The sequence below is a fragment of the Babylonia areolata genome, chromosome 20 (genome assembly GCF_041734735.1).
Source record: "Babylonia areolata isolate BAREFJ2019XMU chromosome 20, ASM4173473v1, whole genome shotgun sequence".
Lineage (NCBI taxonomy): Eukaryota > Metazoa > Mollusca > Gastropoda > Neogastropoda > Buccinidae > Babylonia > Babylonia areolata.
The window spans coordinates 36,953,117-36,972,522 of record NC_134895.1 but is presented as its reverse complement, the minus strand read 5'-3'; the positions used below and the strand labels follow the sequence as shown (position 1 = coordinate 36,972,522).

Genomic DNA, 19,406 nt, shown 5'->3' with positions numbered 1-19,406 from the left:
AATGGAACAAGAAATCTCAATGTCATAGAACTGAAATAACAGCTTCTCTAATGTAAATGTCCTGTCATATATTGATCTGTCAAATAGCTTTGGCATCGTTGCTTGAATATAAAGTGACTGTCAGCAGTTCTGGTAATTATTAATAGTATGGCTTCATTGTTTGCTTTTTGATTTGTCTGTCTCTGCATATATTTGTATATATATATATAACAGCAAGTTTATAACCGCAAGTTTAAGGAAAGGTTGAAACGATTGTTCTCCGATACGTCTTTGTCACAAAGTACAAAGGTACAGGTGAATCATCATAAGAGAGGAGAATTAAGTGTCTGAATATCATTTGTTCACCTAATGGCTGAGATTGAGGCTGGCAGCATTTCATACTTGTACATTATTTTTCAGAGGTGATTTGAAGCAGAAACAGGACTTGTAGAGTGACTGCTGATTTATATCAATTTTGTATGTTTGTGTGTATGTGTGTGTTGTTGTTGTTGTTGTTGCTACCCATTAATTGGATCAGGAGCACAAGAAAGAATAGATATTGAAAAAGATTAGTTCCATATCAAGTTATTTCCATCCACAATATTCAGGGGGGAAAATAACATCACTTTCAGTCCCTGGTCTAAGCTGACTGAAAAGAATCAGTTGACGATTGGTGAGAATCACTAGAACACATAGGTTTGTTCAGTTTGTTCTGTGTGTGTGTGTGTGTGTGTGTGTGTGTGTGGTTGAGTCAGGAAATAATCATCCTGTATCTTTTTCCCAGAATCTTCCGTAGTGTGTGAATATCAAAGATCAGCTGCATTATATATTAATTTGAGGGGGTTAGTTAGGGGGTGGAGGTGGGGGGACAGAAATGTCATCTGAAAGTTAGCCAGCTTGTGTCAACCAATAGAGTTTGCATGTTTGTGAGCAGGAAGGTTTTAGGGAGGATCTGTGCTAGTGTGTTTCTTCATTCATGTGCGTGCAAATGTGTGCGCACATGTATCCACTTGAAGTATGTGTCTGTGTCTGTGCATCCCTCCCCACCCCCCCACACCCCCAACCTCCCAGTCCGTCCTCCCATTCATCCTGATCGGCCTCACAAGGAATGGTTACTGTGCTAGATAGTTAGTTCATTGAAAAGCTATTTTAAGTAACGGCGCTATTTCATATTTTGAGTAGCTGAGCCAGCTGTGTATGTTCGACATGACATTGAGATGCTGTTCAGTAAAACTTTCAGCCAGCTCTGTGGAACCACATTGTAACGCCGCTGAGTAGGCCTTTGAGCGAGTTCTGTGGTGACAGTGACACATGTATTGTAACATTGTTAAGTAGATCGTTGAGCCAGTTCTATTGTAGGATAGTTACACATAGTGCTGTTTAGTAGATGAGCCAGCTCTGTTGGTAGGGCAGTTTACAGCGCTGTAAAAACATGTTCCAAATTTGTTGCTGATTGTTGTCCATTGGTTTCGTAAATAGTGTTAAAACAGCACAGTTGATTACCATTTATAGCAGTGGTGTGCAAACTGGAGAACATATAGAGATGTATTTGTCTCCGGACACTGGCTCTTGAATGGGTTGGGTTTCAGACTTCTTTTTTTTTTCTTATAAAAAGGAATCTTTCCAATAAAATAAAATAAAAAATCAGAGAAGAAAATTTAACAGTGGGGATCTTGCCAAGTGGTTTATTTAGAAAAAGCACTTGTTTTTATATATGTTCACAGTTATCACCAAAATTTTAAAGAGGTTTTGTCCACCTTTTTTTTTGTTTGTTTGTTTGTTTGGTTTCAGTTGTTTGTTAGCTGTGTGATAAAGCATGTTAAAGCATCTTTCGTCTGGTTTGGTTTGATGGATGGAGGATTCACATTTGGGTCACTGTTTTTTATGATTTGTGTGCTTTTTTAATGGCATGTGAAGGGTTCAGATGAGAACACTTCAGCTTTGTGAAATCCATTGACAGAGGAAGGGGTTGTTTGTTGGAAATGGTGTTGAAGGAATTTGTTACAGAGACCATCAGAACAATGATAAATAACCCTGAGCAAGTTAAAACGGAATGGAATGGATAGTTTTTGGTACTGTGCGGTGAACACAAATTTGGTGAAGGCTGGAGCTCACAAACAAATTGTCTAACTTCTTCGGTGCAAGTTCAAAGCACATGACTGCAACTGCAAATGATTTTTTTTTTTCCAGCTGTGTATGTATATACATGGATTTTTTTTTTTCTCCTAGAAGTGAAGCAGTGCTGTCCTTACTCTCAAGAAAAGTTGTTTCCAGAAATTTTCAAATTTTAAAGCTGTCAGAATTTTTTATGCTTTACATTTTCCCCAACAAAACTCAGTCATTATGTGTGATTTACTGGCAACACACCTGATTCCACCTTGCAGTAACCGGTGGGAAACAGTGAATTTTTTTTTCCTGATGACATCGTATCTGCAGACTGATTGATTGTTGATGTTTGAAAATTCCAGAAAACTAAGGAAAGAAAGAAATGAAGAAAGAAAGGGACATTAGCACTGAAAGAGAAGCATTCTTGCATGTTGGCCAACTCCACCTCTATAGTTGTCTTGCCTTGCCTTACAGTTTGTGTTCACTGGACTGCTCTGTATCTAAACAGCTTTGTTGGGTGGCAGACAAAAAAAACCCAAACACAACCCTAGTTGACTGGAACTAACATGTCTGTACAGTCTGGGACTGATGGTGCCTCATTGATGCAAATGTTTTAAAATCAGTGGCATGAGTATGGAGTGAAAGTGTGGAATTTTCCGTTTGAATAGTTAGTTATTTGAATTCTTAGCTTGACAAATAACTGATCATGATTGTAATGGAATGAATGTGCTTAGTGGTATATATGTAGATATATATATATATCTAATTGTCATGATAGTGATGTCGTTAATATGACTCGTAGCGTTGTTCATTATTAGTGAGGTGGTATGTTGATTAACTTGATTCAGAACACACAGTATGTAGCACAGGTCTTTTTTCTGCGTGCAGTAACGTTGTAGAGTTTTATATGTATTGAGCAGTGTTGAAAGAAAAAAACTGTGATAACAGTAGTGTGTGTAACATTAATAATACACAAATCTGTGACAATACTATCTTTATCTGATGTATGTGATCTGTAGGATTGCTTCATAGTGATACCAGATTTATTTCTTGGTGAACATTTTGATTTGTAAGCTTTTTCATCTGTAAAAAATGAATAGATAAATGAATAGATAAATAATTTAACCTCAGATATTGTACTGAGTCTCAGGTTGTTCATGTTGGTGTTTGAGCTTTGAGATTTGAACATGCTATTACTAGTATTAGTATTGATCAGTGAAAGAGTTTAGTTCAGAGAGGGAATGTTGACTGGAATGCATGCAATGAGTATATATATATATATATATACAAGCTGTTGCAAGACGTGTGAAAGATGAGTGACGGAATGGTGCATCTTGCCAGGTGACAGACTTTGGGTTTGCCAAGCGTGTCAAGGGGCGCACATGGACCCTGTGTGGCACACCTGAGTACCTGGCTCCTGAGATCATCCTGAGCAAGGTATGGCACTGAGTGGTTAAAAGTCTGGCTGCCATAGATGTAGGAAAGGGGTAGGTGAGGAGGGAGGTGATGTGTGTGTGTTTGTGTGCGTTCATATTCATATGGTTATTGCTGTTGAGGTTGAAGGTCGTAAATGTAAGTGTGTGCGTGTGTGTGTGTGTCCATTTATATAGGTATTATGGTCACTGTTAAGTTTGAGTGGTGGTGTGCATGTGTACTCGTGCATGTGTACATGTCATTTTGTGGTGTGGAATAGAGTCGAGTTCAGTGATGCGGAGTGTTTGAACAGTGTTAATCAGACAGTTAACTCACTCGGGACGACAAGTTTTCTCCCTTGCTTTTCCCCACAGACGGCCCATTTGTAAGGGTTTGGAAAAAAATTACAAAAAATACAAAATACTGTGTAAGAAAATGAAACTTTCAGAACTGGTTTATTACGTGTTGAGCTATTACATATTAAAAAAATCAAATTTCTCATCTTATTTTTACAGTTTTGCCATATGTAGAAAATACTGCCAATTTTTCACCCCGAATCACCATACCCATGCTCGCTTTCTGCATTAAATTCGCTTTCTTCTTCGTCATCATCCACCGCTTCAATGTCCGACCCTTCAGTTTGTAGCATTTCAAGTACTTCGGCAACCCAAAAACATTGCCGTCACTGCCTTGTTCGCATCACAACATTTTGAGAAGAGCCCGCTTTGCTGACAGGCTGGCACGCGAGCAGACGACCAGTCAGTGACTTTGTCAGCATGTGTGCGAGACAGGCCACACATCATAGACTAACCAATCATACTGTTCGATTGTGGAGTGACCCAGAATAGCGCACTCTGCTTGGCTAATCACAAAATCACGTGTACAGCGCATGATGGAATTTTACTTTCGGAGAATGCTATTCCATTCCTTCGTCCGAAACCGAATACGTTTTGTGTAGGAATGCGTGAGCATTCCTTCGTCCAGAAAGAGTTAAGGTGATGATGGTAGTCTGACATGGTGACAGTATGGTGTATGTGCGTGATGTACTCTCTAGTAAAGAAGATTTAATGTAGGTGAAGTGTTCAGCTTTGAACCTTAGTCCAGTGAGATGGGGGTGTTCAGCAACAGGTTGTGATGGTAATAGTTTTATCAAGAAAGTAGACACCATGATATTCCTTGTGATTTGCATACTTCTATATGGGTGTGATTGGAGACAGTTTTTATTTTCATTTTTAGAAAGCCCTGATATTTCCAGTCCTTCAGCTTCAGTTTATTTCAAAGAAATATTTGAATCCAAAATTGGTTGATATTCTTTTGCAAATTGTTGAAAGCATGTTGGAGATTGCATTTGAAAGTTTATCGAAGTGGAGAAATTTTAAAGTGATATAATCGGTGTTTATTACCGGTTTCATGTGTTTGAATCACTGATAATATTATATTTTGGGTGTGTAATACACAGTGAGGTGTTACTTCATGTCCTCCATGCCCCAACAGGGTTAGAGGATTAAAGTATTCTTGATTCTTGACAATGTGTAGTGTATATTTTGTGTATATTTATTATTGTTGTTGTTGTTGTTCTCGACAGGGCTACAACAAGGCAGTGGATTGGTGGGCTCTGGGAGTGCTCATCTATGAAATGGCAGCTGGCTACCCCCCATTCTTCGCTGACCAGCCCATCCAGATCTATGAGAAAATCGTTTCTGGCAAAGTAAGTATCCACCTTATCGTACAAAAAAGTTAAGATAATAATGATAATGATAATTAGTATTTATATAGCACGAAATCTTGTGCAGAGACAAGTCCACGTGCTTTCACACCAGTCAGTCACATGCATGCATAACTCTAAACTGGGGAAAAACAGAAAACAAGGAACACGTAGGAGAGGGAGGGGAGGGAGGCTATTTTGGGAAGAGGTGGGTTTTAAAGTCAGACTTGAAAGAGATGAGTGTGACCTAACGAAGTGTGACCTAACAAAGTGAAAGAGGGAGCTCATTCCAAATGCAAGGTCCAGAGACGAGAGAAAGAACGGTGGCCGACAGTGGAGTGTTTGAATCGTAGAGTATGAGATGGGGTGTAGAGGTGAAGGCAGCCGCAGAGATAGGAAGGGGCAAATTTGTGAATACATGAGATGGGGTGTGGAGGTCAAGGCAGCCACAGAGATCGGAAGGGGCAAATTTATGAATACATTATAACATAGAGTGTTGGTCTTGTACTTTATTCTGCCAGTGGAGTTGTTGCAAAAGAGGAGTGATGTGCTCAGACCTTTTCTTTCTGAGGACAAGTCGGGCAGCAGAGTTTTGTTTGCGCTGAAGGGACAGAATGGATGAAGCAAGATAATGATGTTATATTATTTTTCAAATGGTAGAGAGAGAGAGAGAGAGAGAGAGAGATAATATGTATCAAGAAATAATGTTTGTGTACGAGAGGATCTGGGATAAACATGTGTTTCTGTGCTTCACTGCGCAGACCTGGTGCATCCCTCATGGGGGTTCTTTCAGTGTAAAAAGAGTATCCCCACCTTCTGGAAATTTTGTGCTGGAAATTTCTTTTTCTGTCAGTGCCTTTCAGCCTTTGTTTATGGCTTTATCCTTTTCTTTCTGTTATTTTTTTCCTTTCTTTTTTGACTCACATGTGTAAACAAAGTGAGTCTGTTTTAACCCGGTGTTCGGTTGTCTGTGAGTGTGTCTGTGTGTCCGTGGTAAACTTTAATATTGACATTTTCTCTGCAAATACTTTGTCATTTGACACCAAATTTGGCATAAAAATAGGAAAAATTCAGTTCTTTCCAGTCATCTTGATTAAAACAATATTGCACCTCTGGGATAGGCACAAAACAATAAAATAAAGAAGCCTAATTATATGCAAACTGCATTTACTGTTATATTTATATTTTTTGTATTCTCTAAACTTGGCACTCCGACCTCTTATTCTGACCCAACAACAAGAGCAGTCATTACCATTTTTTGTTCAAACAGGAACTTCTTTTGCTAAGCATGGAAGTTTTATTTATTTTGCAAACGTTTTGGTGCAGATAGTAACAAAAGGGAAATTACTCTGTAATTAATGCTAGGGGACTTAATTTGCTTTAAACTGATCTTTCTCATCTTAAACACTACATTTTGAAATTATACTCAATACATAAAAAGCTTGTGTGTTTTACTCTTAGTCACAAGTGAGTCTTGAAGGCCTTGCCTCTCTTGTTTTATTATACATTGTTGGTCTTAACAGCGTTGTGTTTTGTGATTCCAATTTTTCAGGTGCGCTTCCCCTCCCACTTCAGCTCAGACCTGAAGGACCTGCTGCGCAACCTGCTGCAGGTGGACCTGACCAAGCGCTTCGGCAACCTGAAGAATGGCGTCAACGACATCAAGACCCACAAGTGGTTCTCCACCACCGACTGGATCGCCATCTACCAGAAGAAGGTCTGTGTGTGTGTGTGCGTGTTTGTGTTTGTGTGTGTGTGTGACTGAAACCAGACTGAATGACACTGGAAACAAATAGTGAGCACCAAAGGCAGCTGTGTGTGTGTGTGTGTGTGTGTGTGTGTGTGTGTGTGTGACTGAAACCTGACTGAATGACTCTGGAAACAAATAGTGAGCACCCAAAGGCAGCTCTGTGTGTGTGTGTGTGTGTGTGTGTGTGTGTGTGTGTGTGAGTGACTGAAACCTGACTGACTAACACTGGAAACAAATAGTTAGCGCCCAAAGGATGTGTCTGTGTGTGTGTGTGAAACCTGACTGAATGACACTGGAAACAGATTAGTTAGCACCCATAGGCAGCTGTGTGTGGGTGTGTTTGTGTATGCATGATTGAAACCTGACTGAATGACACTGGAAATGAATAGTGAGCGCCCAAAGGCAGCTGCCTGTGTGTGTTTGTGTGTGTGTGTGTGTTTGACTGTTCCATGCTATGTGCTTTTCTGTTTTGCCTGTACTCAAAGCAGAGAAGGGTCAAGGGATGTAAGGTACACAGTGACCAGATTTTAAAAATTTGCTTTAAAATATGCCCCTGTCAGTATGTACTCAAAGGGAGACAATCGCATGTCACCCTTGCCATGTTGGAGACTGAAATGAGTTTGAACGCAACTTGGACTATGTACAAGTCACAGTAATGTGGAAAACTGTACATAACGCCTCTACAGAACTAACAGAAGTGATTTCATTTCATTTCGTTTCAATATTTTATACATATGAAATAATGAAAAATCTGGACTGAATATTTATTTTTTAAGTTCATGCCAGACACACAGAGAGAGCAATTGTAAAGGAATACTGGCAAGGGTTTGTTGCATTATGCACTGGGGGTCTTAGACTTGTCCTCCCTCAACAAATTCCTCCCCAAAATCAAATTTTAGATGAACACACAGGCGCAGATTCGAGAGACCATTCACCTGGTTTCCACCCTCCTGAGACCTTTGGAATCATGAACAACCAGCTGTAAAAACCGGGGCCCTGGACTGAGAGTTGAGATATCACCCCTATGAGGAGTAGGTGCAGTATCTCTGTGTCTAAGTTTTCAGCACAGCAGGGACCATGGCCGCAGCTAACTCCTTGAGGCCTGAAGAGGGCGGGGAGTGTGTGGACTGTATGTCCAACCACGCCTGGGATGGTGGGTGCCACACATTCTCAGTGAGGGCATCCCTGGGTGCAAAAGTGACCCATGAGTGCTGAGAGGGGACAAACACCCACTCATCTCCCAGTAGGACTTACGGCTCGGTGGGTGGAAACTGCAGGCTCCCCTGGGCTGAGCAGGGTGACTTGGCAGCCATTGGTCCTGACAAGGAGGCCGTTGTGACCGTGGCGATCACCTGTGGGGTGACAGAGGCCCGATTTGTGGACTGAGTGGCAATATTGGCCAAGGAGCTCAGCCTGACTGACAAGAAGTCAATCCCACTTGTCAAGGCCGTGTGTGTCACCCCGTGAGATGTGCTGGGTTGGGTCCGGGGTGTAGAGGATGAGGGGTTGGTCCCTGGTCCTTCCGGCAACCCAGCATGCACCATAGGCACAACCCAGTATGGGTAGAATGGAGGAAACTACCCGGGGGCACCAGCCATCCTATGACCCCACCCCCAAGGGTCTCTGCTGTCGTGGGATGACATACGAGGTATGGTAACCGCGCTTTGGCATCCAGCGAAAAATCCGATCCCTAACAGAGAAAGGAAAGACAAGATCGACTGAGAGGTAGAGAAAAAGTATGATTCGAGGGGGCAGAGTCGAATCGAGTACAGAAAAGGTAAGAATACAATAAAATCAAGCCACATGCAACAAAACAAGGCCAAATGAACACACTTGACAGGCGCGATAGCAGAATGGTCAAAGCGTTGGACTTTCAATCTGAGGGTCCCGGGTTCGAATCTTGGTGACGGCACCTGGTGGGTAAAGGGTGGAGATTTTTCCTATCTCCCAGGTCAACACATGTGCAGACCTGCTAGTGCCTGAATCCCCTTCGTGTGTATACGCAAGCAAAATATCAAATACGCATGTCACAGATCCTGTAATCCATGTCAGTGTTCGGTGGGTTATGGAAACAAGTACATACCTACCATGCACCCCCCACCCACAATCCCCCCTCCCCCCTCCCGTAAGCGGAGTATGGCTGCCTACATGGCGGAGTAAAAGCAGTCATACACGTAAAAGCCCACTCGTGTTTATTCGAGTGAACATGGGAGTTGCCTCCCATGAACGCAGAAGAAGAAGAAGTACACGCTTAATAGCCAAAAAAAGCGTTAGACGAGACAGAGCATAAACCTGACAAGATGGCATTGAGAGCCTTGGTCAAAGGAATGATTCAGCGCTCGTAGCTTTTAGAGGCGTTTGATTGGCTAAGAGCAGACCAGGCAAGACGGGTCATCTGTTCACCGTTAGCGACTCGAAATTTGGCCAAGCAGAGCAAACCGATAGGCCTAGTTTGCATCAGTTTGACATGGTATATGTATCACCAAACATGGAGTATAATACAAACTCCTCCTTTTGATGGGTTTGGAAATGTGCTTGCTGCATGTTTGCTCACAAATATTTATTTGCATCTGTCAACAGAGAGCTTCTTCTCCCCCACCCCTTCTTTTTTTTATTTGCCATTGTAAAGCAGTTTGGCAGTATTGGACACCGGATATCGTGCAGTAGCAAAGTTACATCATCTTCCTGTCTTTATTACAGTGGTAACCTTTTCTTCTTCTTCTTTGTTCGTGGGTTGCAACTCCCACGTTCACTTGTATACATACAATACATGTACACAAGTGGGCTTTTACATGTATGACCGCTTTTACCCGGCCGTGTAGGCAGCCATACTCCGTTTTTGGGGGTGTGCATGCTGGGTATGTTCTTGTTTCCATAGCCCACCGAATGCTGACATGGATAACAGGATCTTTAACATGCGAATTTTATCTTCTCCTTGCATATACACACAAAAGGGGTTCAGGCACTAGCAGGTCTGCACATATGTTGACCTGGGAGATCGGAAAAATCACCACCCTATACCCACTAGGCGCTGTTACCGAGATTCGAACCCAGGACCCTCAGATTGAAAAGTCCAACGCTTTAACCACTGGGCTGTTGTGTCCGTCTGATAACCTTTTAAAACCTAACACTGTTCTCCATGTCTTTGTGTGCAGGTGGAAGCCCCCTTCACCCCGAGAACGAGGGGCGGGGGCGACACCTGCAACTTTGACGACTACGAGGAGGAGCCACTGCGCATCTCCTCCACGGAAAAATGTGCCAAGGAGTTTGCCGATTTCTGAGAGGGTGCCCCCCATCAAGCATGGAAGGCAGTAAGAGTCACCCACTGCTTCAGTGCACACACATACTTCCTCCGCCTGAGGTTTCTGATAGACATTGGGAAAAGAGGGGACAGAAAAGTTCTTCTGTCAAGGGACTGGTGGGGATAGATAGAGAGCGAGTGAGAGCAAGCGATGGACAAAGTGTATCGGCTGTATCATTAGCATTTCACCGGTCTTTGACAGGTGGAGGGCTGTGTGTTGTGTTACCTTAGTGCCAGGAGTAATGGAACACAGAGCAAAAAAAAGAAGAACAAAGGGTTAAAGAGAGCATCCCTCACCTCACAGAGAGTAGGGACAAGTAAAGTAGTCTGGCTTTTAAACTCCGGAGGTTTCCATATCTTGTGCAGGAATTCTAAAAAGATCAGGAAAGCCATGAGAAGGGGGGAAGGTTTGTCATCAGGGCTGTGTGTGTTCCCACTGAAGGACCCTTAGGGGGGGCAGTCAGGTTTGTCTCTGTGTCTGTGTGCGCAGTCTGTCTTTGAGAAGGAAGAAAAAGGTGAAAAACAGAATCGGATAACGTTTCATTATTGTTTGAATATCAAAGAGCTTTTCTGGCCTCTTTTTTTTTTCTTTTTTTTTTTCTCAATCTTTCCTTTTTCCATACAGGATTGTTGTTGGACTTGTTCAAGTTCAAATCCTCTTTATTAAAAAAGAAAAGAAAAAGTTTCAGGATGATTGCGAACTGCTACGTGCAAACCAGATGTTTGTTGCATGCACACTCTGTAGTTTGTTTTTTGTATTTTCCCCTCCCCCTATCTGTTTTGAAAAGCCCCCAGATTGGAGAACAGAATTTATTTCTGTGGTTACCTGTACATAATATCCATCCAGTGACGAAAAAAAAAAAAAATGTGTGTCAATGTTGAGGATTACAGTGTTTGTTTGTTGTATGTGAATTTTTGTGGAAAAGCTGTCAGAACTTTTTGGATGTGAAGGGTGTTTGGATCAGATGTAGTAAATGAGTGGGTGGCACGCACACACATATATAATACAATGTAAACTGGGGGCACTGTATTTTTGCCAGCTGAGAAAAAGAACCCATCACCTACCTACCTTTTGTATTGGATCTGATTGTCTGTTGTTTGTTGGACTGGTTTTTAAACTCGCCCCTCCCCCACCAGTGTCAAGTGGTCAAAAAATTTTGGCCACAGTGTTGCCCCTCCCCTCTCCTCCTCTTTTTTTTTGTTTTTTTTTTGTTTTTTTGTTTTTTTTGTTATTATGTCAGATCAGTTGCAGTTTGAAGTAAAACAAGGAGGAAGGGAAAATGACATCTTTTTCTATTCAGCTCTAGCAACACCCCCACCCCACCCCCCCTTTTACGTCCACCTTCCTCACTGCCTCCATTCTCCCTGTTACCTTTACAAACCCCCTCTTCTCTCCCTTCCTTTCTCCCCCATCCCCTTCCCCCTGCTACTATCTTCATTATTGCTTCTTTTCAATTTCTTGTTTTTTTGTTGTTGTTTTACTTGTTTGTGTGTGTGTGTGTGTTTCCCCTTCTTGTTTGAAAAGTTAAAAGTACATTTTTCACAGATATAATTATTTCCGCTGTGCATTACACTAGTATTTGTTTGTCTGGTGGTATTCTTGGTTGGCCAAAAAAAAAAAAAAAAAAAAAAAAAAAAAATGCTGATGTGGAGGTTTTTGTTTTGATGCCAGTTGCGCAAGAAGTTTTATTTATTTGATTCCCCCACCCCACCCCCACATAAAGAAGCACCTGTTCCAGATGTTAGTCGGGAAATTTGTTAAAAAAGTTCCATGGTCAGCTTGGGAGATTAGATTGTTATTTTCAGCAGAAGAGAGAGGAGAGGATGGGAGCTGAAAGTAGAATGAAAAATTAGGAGCAGCTGATTCAATCCCATGAATCTGCTCTGAGCAAAAAAAAGGAAACAGTGACTCAGGTCCATCTGGGCGACGTGTGTAATTTGGTTCAGAAAAGAATGTGAATGCTGTCTAAGAATAAAACTTACTTATTACTTAAAGTTGTTTTTACTGGATAGGAGGGCCTTGGAAGAAATTGTACAGATACAAGATTTGAAGAATAGTTGTGATAAGCCCACATTTCTATATATATAATATTATATATATTATTTATATATTAGACTAGAAAGATGTCAAGAAGACTGATGTACTATCTCAAACCTTGTAAAAACGTGACCATAAACTGCTGTGTATATCAGTGAACCTGTTTGCTTGGACTGGAGTTCTTGTTGGTATCCATCCAGCAGTGCAAGTTTGCTCTTGTTATGAAATAATCTTATATATTTATTATTATTACAAATCTTATGATTCATCTGTCTGTGTTAAAGTTAGGCCTGTGCGGAGTAGACTTCTTTTCAGTCTGATTGCAAGTACTGTATGAAGATCTTAAACCAGTCAGCGAGAGCGATACATCACCATCTGAAAGAAGTAAAAGGTGCTAATCATTGGTAGCAGCTCTGCTTTGCAATTTGTTTGTGGCTTCCACTTAGACCAGACATGGGGAGTAAATTTCACACTATGCATGTATGTGCGTGTTATTTGATGACAATCCTGTGTCCCATCTTTTTGATCAATTTTGTATCACAGATCGGCATGTTGAAAGAGTTTCTTTCTGAGGTTTTTTTTTTTTTTTTTTTTTTTTTTTGAGGTGTCATGTGGTTTTCACCTTTTGTTGGTTTATGCTCCGTGTTGATTTGTGTATGTGTGTATGTTTTTGTGATTTCCCCCATCACCCACCCACACAACAACCACTGTGCTTTCTCTGTTTCAACAACCCCACCCCCTGCACACACACACACACACACTGACATGGCCAACTGATGTCAGAGACTCGACTCACAGTGATCGATACCAGTGATGTTTTGTCTCACCTGCAAAGAATGTCTCCTTAGATTTCAGTCTCATGTTGTTTTGACTGCTTAGAACTGGGCAAAGTTTTGTTTCAGCAGGTGTCAAATGTGAAGTAATAGCAGACATGAAATTACACATGGGTATGCACCAAGTAAATTACTTTTTCCTCTTCTTCCTACCCCCTTTCAATCCCAACTTTTAATGTACACTGGTTACCTGACGAGTCTGTAGACTTCTGTTTTCTTGCATGAACTTTCTCCCTGTTAAATGAAAGACGGAAATTCTTTGTTCAGTGTGAACGTTACTGTGATTGATTTCGTTACTTTGTTCTGTGTGAACAGTCTGTGATTTTATTTTTCTTTCTTCCTTCCCTTTTGTTCTTGTTTCCATTGCATTATATTATTGTGTATATATTTACAGCATGTATATTATTACTACACTGTTAGAGAAAATGATACATGTTTGGGTTTGTTTTTTTGTCTTTTGGTAATTCTTACAGGAGTTAGGCAGACAGTTCTGGACAGTCCCAGGACTAGCATGCATATGTAGATCACGGGATTGTTCTACCTGTGTTAGCCATTTGTTTGTTTATTTATTTTGTTCAGTTTTTTGTTTCGCTTTTTCGGGGGGTCATTGACTTCGTGTTGACTGCGAGTCACAGTTCTGTAATCAGTTGTATTTTTTCCAGAGTTTTGTTTTTGTTTTGTTTTCATTGAATGAATTGGAATTGTATTGGCATTTCAGAAATATATGTTTTAATATATATGTTAACATTTGTGGAGTCTTAGATCTATTTGCATAAATAAAAAAAAGAAAGTCTGCCATTGATACTATATATTTGTATATTTTTAGAAGTCCTGGTTAGAAAAACACAAAAGAAAGCCAGAAACACTTGAACAAGTGGCATAGTTTGTGAGAGGAAAAAGCACAGGCTGGTCTGCCTACGTTTTTTGCTTTTAAACTATTTTCCCAGCACCATTGAAGTATATACACCTGTAGGCATGATGGCCAAGTGATTTAGAGTGTTGAACTTCATTCCCACATCCGTGGTGTCTGTGGTTTGAATCCTGGCGCACCTAGTTGGTGAAGGGTTGAAATTTTTGCCCAGTATTCCAGGTGTACCCATGGGTAGACTTGTTAACCTCTCCCTTTGTGTGAGTGAGTGTGAATGCATTTGTGCGCATGCAGAAGATCCAGCATGGAAGTTAACGATCCCCCAAATCCAGGTCAGTTTGTAGAAGTTAAGGATATGAAGAGTATTCCCTTGAAAATACTATAAATATAGCGTGGTTGCCAAAATAGTAAAGTTTTTAAAAGAATGCATATTCACATAAATCTTGGGGCAAAAAGAGGAGTTACCGTTGAACTGTCCCCTTTGTGTCGGTGTGGAAAGACTCCTACTCAAACACTTAAGTCTATCAAATGAACGTATTCATGACAAATTCTGTTGGAGGACAGCAACCATAGCAGAAAGTCCTGCTGGTTTTTCCTGATGACTTTGGAAACATTCATTACGATGACAAGAACGAACAACAACAAAAACGAAGTGTGTGATAGTCAACTTGACCACACATAATTGTTCTAATGCTTGTACAACTCTGCATGATTTTTTTGGAACCTGTTTTAGACCTTTCACATGCAGCTTTGGAAACCTACACTACAGATTCTTCTTTTCTCAACACTTAATTTAAACCACCTCAACGCTCACTGAAAATCAATACACCTTGGACCAGGGCAGGGGCATTTGAGCAATCTTAGCAACGCTTGATTTGATTAGCGATACTTTCCTTCCTAACTCAATGCTTTCAATTGACTTATCAACATTCTTAGTGCTAAGTAAACTTAACCGTGCTAAAATCACTCGTGCAACCCAGCCCAGAATTTCTAAAACAACCTAAACTCTTTTCAAAAAGACCCACAGTTGTGGAAACATTCAAAAGTCTGCATACCCCAGATGGAGAATGGACAGACTAATTCACTCTGGATGAATGAAGCATTCCCATCAGTCTCAAAATACAGTCCATTCTGGGTAACAATTTCAACTTTTTTTCTTCAAGGACCACAACTTCACAATATTATCCATTTTTCTAACAGTGCAACCTACATTCACCTTTTTATCAGAACCAGTCATTTTTTAGTTTGATGAGCCAACTTGTTTAACTAAAAATAACAAAAACAATAATTTGAAAAAAGACCGGTCATGACTGAGTGCCATGAAACATGAACTAAACAAACCAACTCGGAGAAGTGTCGCAGTACCACATCAGAGAAAACGCACAACTCGTAACTGTTGTAGCACCACTGTGCAAACCAAACTTATCTATGATCACAAAATGGCTGCATAATAGCAAAAAAATCCAATACACAGCAAACGTTGCTGAAGAAATGTAAAGATCTTTTACCCTCAAATTTAAAAAAAAAAAAAAAAAAAAAATTAATCTGTGAAAGAACCCTCAGCAACAAAATGATTGTCCCTGGAGAAATTCAGAAGAAAGATTGATGACTTTCTGGCCATATATGCTGTCCTTGATAGGACTTGCTGTGGTATTTTCAAATACACATGCAGACAACAAAGGATGGTACTGCCGCGAGTCATTGCGGTCTCCACAGAGAGAACAGCCTGAAGTTCTATTTTCTACATGAAAAAGTGAAAATACAATACGGTGGTCAGCTCCTACTTTAACATAAAAAAAAAAAAAAAAAAAAATAAAAAAATGGATGAAGAAAAAAGAAACCAAAAAAGACATGACAAGTAATAACCAAACCATCATCCTTCATACATTTACATGTCACACTGACTGGTTTAAAACTGTTCTCAAATCCAAGCATCAGCATGAGGGAGGGGTGGGGAAGGAATAAACTGCAAAATCTGTGCTGTGTAAAAACAAATTTTAAGTTTTGACTTTAATTTCAAGATTTTATCAGCTGAAGCACATGTAAATATATATATATATATATAAAGAATCATGTTTGCAATCAGTGCAATATACATGCACGTGGTATAAATAATAGAGCATCAATTCCTCTTCCCTCAAAGGAAACAAAAATACTGCCAATACATTAAATTTGGTATAACAGTAATAATAATGGGTGTATATATAATGCACTCTTCCTCTTTAGTACAGGGCCCAGGGCGCTGACAACCAAAAATGAAAATGGGGGGGGAAAAAAAAAAGAAAGATACATCATAGGGCACCATATTCGGAGATGCAGGTTAATATCAACATAAAAAAACCCATTTCTCCTCCTCACTTTTATATGTGCCGGTGTGTGTCATACTTCCTGCTGTCATTTTGTCCGTTTTATCAGGGTGCACAAGAGCTGAATATATATATATATATATAAGACAATTCTGTCTCCAACTGTTGAGTATGACTATTATTCTTAGAACACTGAATCAATTAAATTTTTAAAAATCTAAATCCACTTATAATAATTTAAACCAATGACAGGTAAGTGATAAAAAATAATTAAAAAAAACTATTAAAAAACAAATAACAAAATCCTGCTGCTGTGACAAATAAAAGAATCCGAATATGCTTATAATAATTAAAACCAATGACAGGTAAGTGATGAAAAATAGCTGGGGAAAAAAAAACAAACTTTCTGCTGCTGTACCTGCCAGTCTGGCCAGTCATAGAAACATAAAATGTCTACATTTTCCATTGTACAGTCTAGGGGAGCTAAGTCATCACAGCAGCTAATTACATACCTTTATTTGAAAGCTGTGCGGTGGTACTGGGTGGCCACAGCAGCCCTGGAACCTAGAAACTGGCCAGGGAACCCATGACCAAGGAGCCCTAGAACAAAGACACTGACCAAGCAGCCCTCGAACAGACACTGGCCAGGGAGCCCTAGAACAAAGACACTAATCAAGCAGCCCTGGAACAAAGAAACTGGCCAAGCAGCCCAAGAACAAAGACACTGACCAAGCAGCCCTCAGACACTGGCCAGGTAGCCCTAGAACAAAGACACTAATCAAGCAGCCCTGGAACAAAGAAACTGGCCAAGCAGCCCTCAAACAGACACTGGCCAGGGAGCCCGAGAACAAAGACACTAATCAAGCAGCCCTAGAACAAAGAAACTGGTCAAGCAGCCCTTACACTGACCAAGCAGCCGTAGAACAAAGACACTGACCAAGCAGCCCTTGAACAAAGACACTGACCAAGCAGCCGTAGAACAAAGAAACTGGCCAAGGAGCCGTAGAACAATGAAACTGGCCAGTGGGTTTTGCTGCTGAACCCCAGCTGGTAATTCCTGAGCCAGAAACATGTTGACAAGGAGAAGAAGGGGTTTGTCTCTACTGTCTCTCTACATGGAACACTTGATACTTCAATTGTATCATAAGCAGTAGACTGACAGTTCTGCTTCTTCCACTGATACCAAATACAATACTGCTACTGGCTAGGTACCAATTTAAAAAAAAACCCAAAAAAACCCAATATGACAAAAGTGACAAAACAGACATAAACAGTATACGAAACTTTTGCTCCTTCCACTGATACCAGTAGGCTAAGTACCATAAAATAAATCACAAAAGTGGCAAAAATCAGTAACTGCCTTGCGTGACAGGAGAATTGTCAACAGCACAGTACCTCTTTACAATGAATTCCCTTTTTCGCCCCCAAGCAGCACAGCAGACACGTGACACATAATCTGTATCAAGAGGCTCATGACTCCAGACTCTAAAATCTTAATAAACTCAAGGTCAAAAGATTTCAGGCAGTGCCTATATAGTCTTCCAATCTGTCCTGGCAGCAACAACAGTAATTGTGGTTATAATAACGGTGATAACCATCATCACAATCATAATAAAGATAATGGAAGAACATACAAAAGAAACAAATATGACAACATGCACATTATAAGCAAATACAGATGAGACACATTTGATGGCAAAGTAGCAAAAAAAAAAAGAAAAAGATGAGCAATCATGTATAAACATGAACTACAAAGAGGTTAATACTTGTATGGGGGAAAAAGTAAGAAAACACCCCCACAGAATAAGCGACATGGCTGAAGTGACAGAGAGTGTATATACAGACACGACAGGGACATGGCAGAGAGTGTACACAGACACGACAGGGACATGGCAGAGAGTGTACGCAGACACGACAGGGACATGGCAGAGAGTGTACGCAGACACGGCAGGGACATGGCAGAGAGTGTACGCAGACACGGCAGGGACATGGCAGAGAGTGTACGCAGACACGGCAGGGACATGGCAGAGAGTGTATGCAGACACGACAGGGACATGGCAGAGAGTGTATACAGACACGACAGGGACATGGCAGAGAGTGTACACAGACACGACAGGGACATGGCAGAGAGTGTCGTGACATGGCAGAGAGTGTACACAGACACGACAGGGACATGGCAGAGAGTGTACACAGACACGACAGGGACATGGCAGAGAGTGTCGTGACATGGCAGAGAGTGTACACAGACACGACAGGGACATGGCAGAGAGTGTACGCAGACACGGCAGGGACATGGCAGAGAGTGTATGCAGACACGACAGGGACATGGCAGAGAGTGTATATACAGACACGACAGGGACATGGCAGAGAGTGTACACAGACACGACAGGGACATGGCAGAGAGTGTACACAGACACGACAGGGACATGGCAGAGAGTGTCGTGACATGGCAGAGAGTGTACACAGACACGACAGGGACATGGCAGAGAGTGTACACAGACACGACAGGGACATGGCAGAGAGTGTATACAGACACGACAGGGACATGGCAGAGAGTGTACACAGACACGACAGGGACATGGCAGTGTCGTGACATGGCAGAGAGTGTACACAGACACGACAGGGACATGGCAGAGACTGTACACAGACACGACAGGGACATGGCAGAGAGTGTACACAGACACAACAGGGACATGGCAGAGAGTGTATACAGACACGACAGGGACATGAAAGTTACACTGCTACTTTTTTCATCGTCAACACCAAAGCGTTGGATCATGTCAAAGCTTTTGCCACCTGAATGTCAGTGAAGCACTGTGCACACACCACCTAATTAATCATAGGTCCATGATGCAAACAAGAATAAAAAATGGAAATGACAGTATCCCTCGTTGAAGAAATCATTAACCCATCATCACATTCAAGACCCAAGTTTTTGTGCAAGAAGTTTAGCATTGTAAATCTCTGTCTGTCTGTCTGTCTGTCTTTCTCTCTCAGTCTCTCATTCAACACCTCAAAAAAATTCTAGTTGTGGTTGATTATTAAGTTAAAAAGTTAATGTTCACACCACAAAATTTTGTACAACATGGAACGAAGTAAGTCAACTA

The 19,406-nt window shown here is 41.1% G+C and overlaps 1 protein-coding gene across 7 annotated transcripts in view; it reads left to right on the top strand.

The window, feature by feature from the left end:
- LOC143295472 (cAMP-dependent protein kinase catalytic subunit beta) overlaps nucleotides 1–13,864 on the top strand; it is a 282,275-nt gene extending 268,411 nt beyond the window's left edge. For all 7 annotated transcript variants that reach the window (XM_076607187.1, XM_076607185.1, XM_076607186.1 and 4 more), the window contains 4 exons: nucleotides 3,427–3,522; nucleotides 5,084–5,206; nucleotides 6,756–6,920; nucleotides 10,109–13,864. In XM_076607187.1, the coding sequence (XP_076463302.1) occupies nucleotides 3,427–3,522; nucleotides 5,084–5,206; nucleotides 6,756–6,920; nucleotides 10,109–10,234 (510 nt within the window). In that variant the 3' untranslated portion in view covers nucleotides 10,235–13,864. The remainder of the gene's footprint in view (nucleotides 1–3,426; nucleotides 3,523–5,083; nucleotides 5,207–6,755; nucleotides 6,921–10,108) is intronic.
- The last annotated feature ends 5,542 nt before the right edge of the window (nucleotides 13,865–19,406 follow it).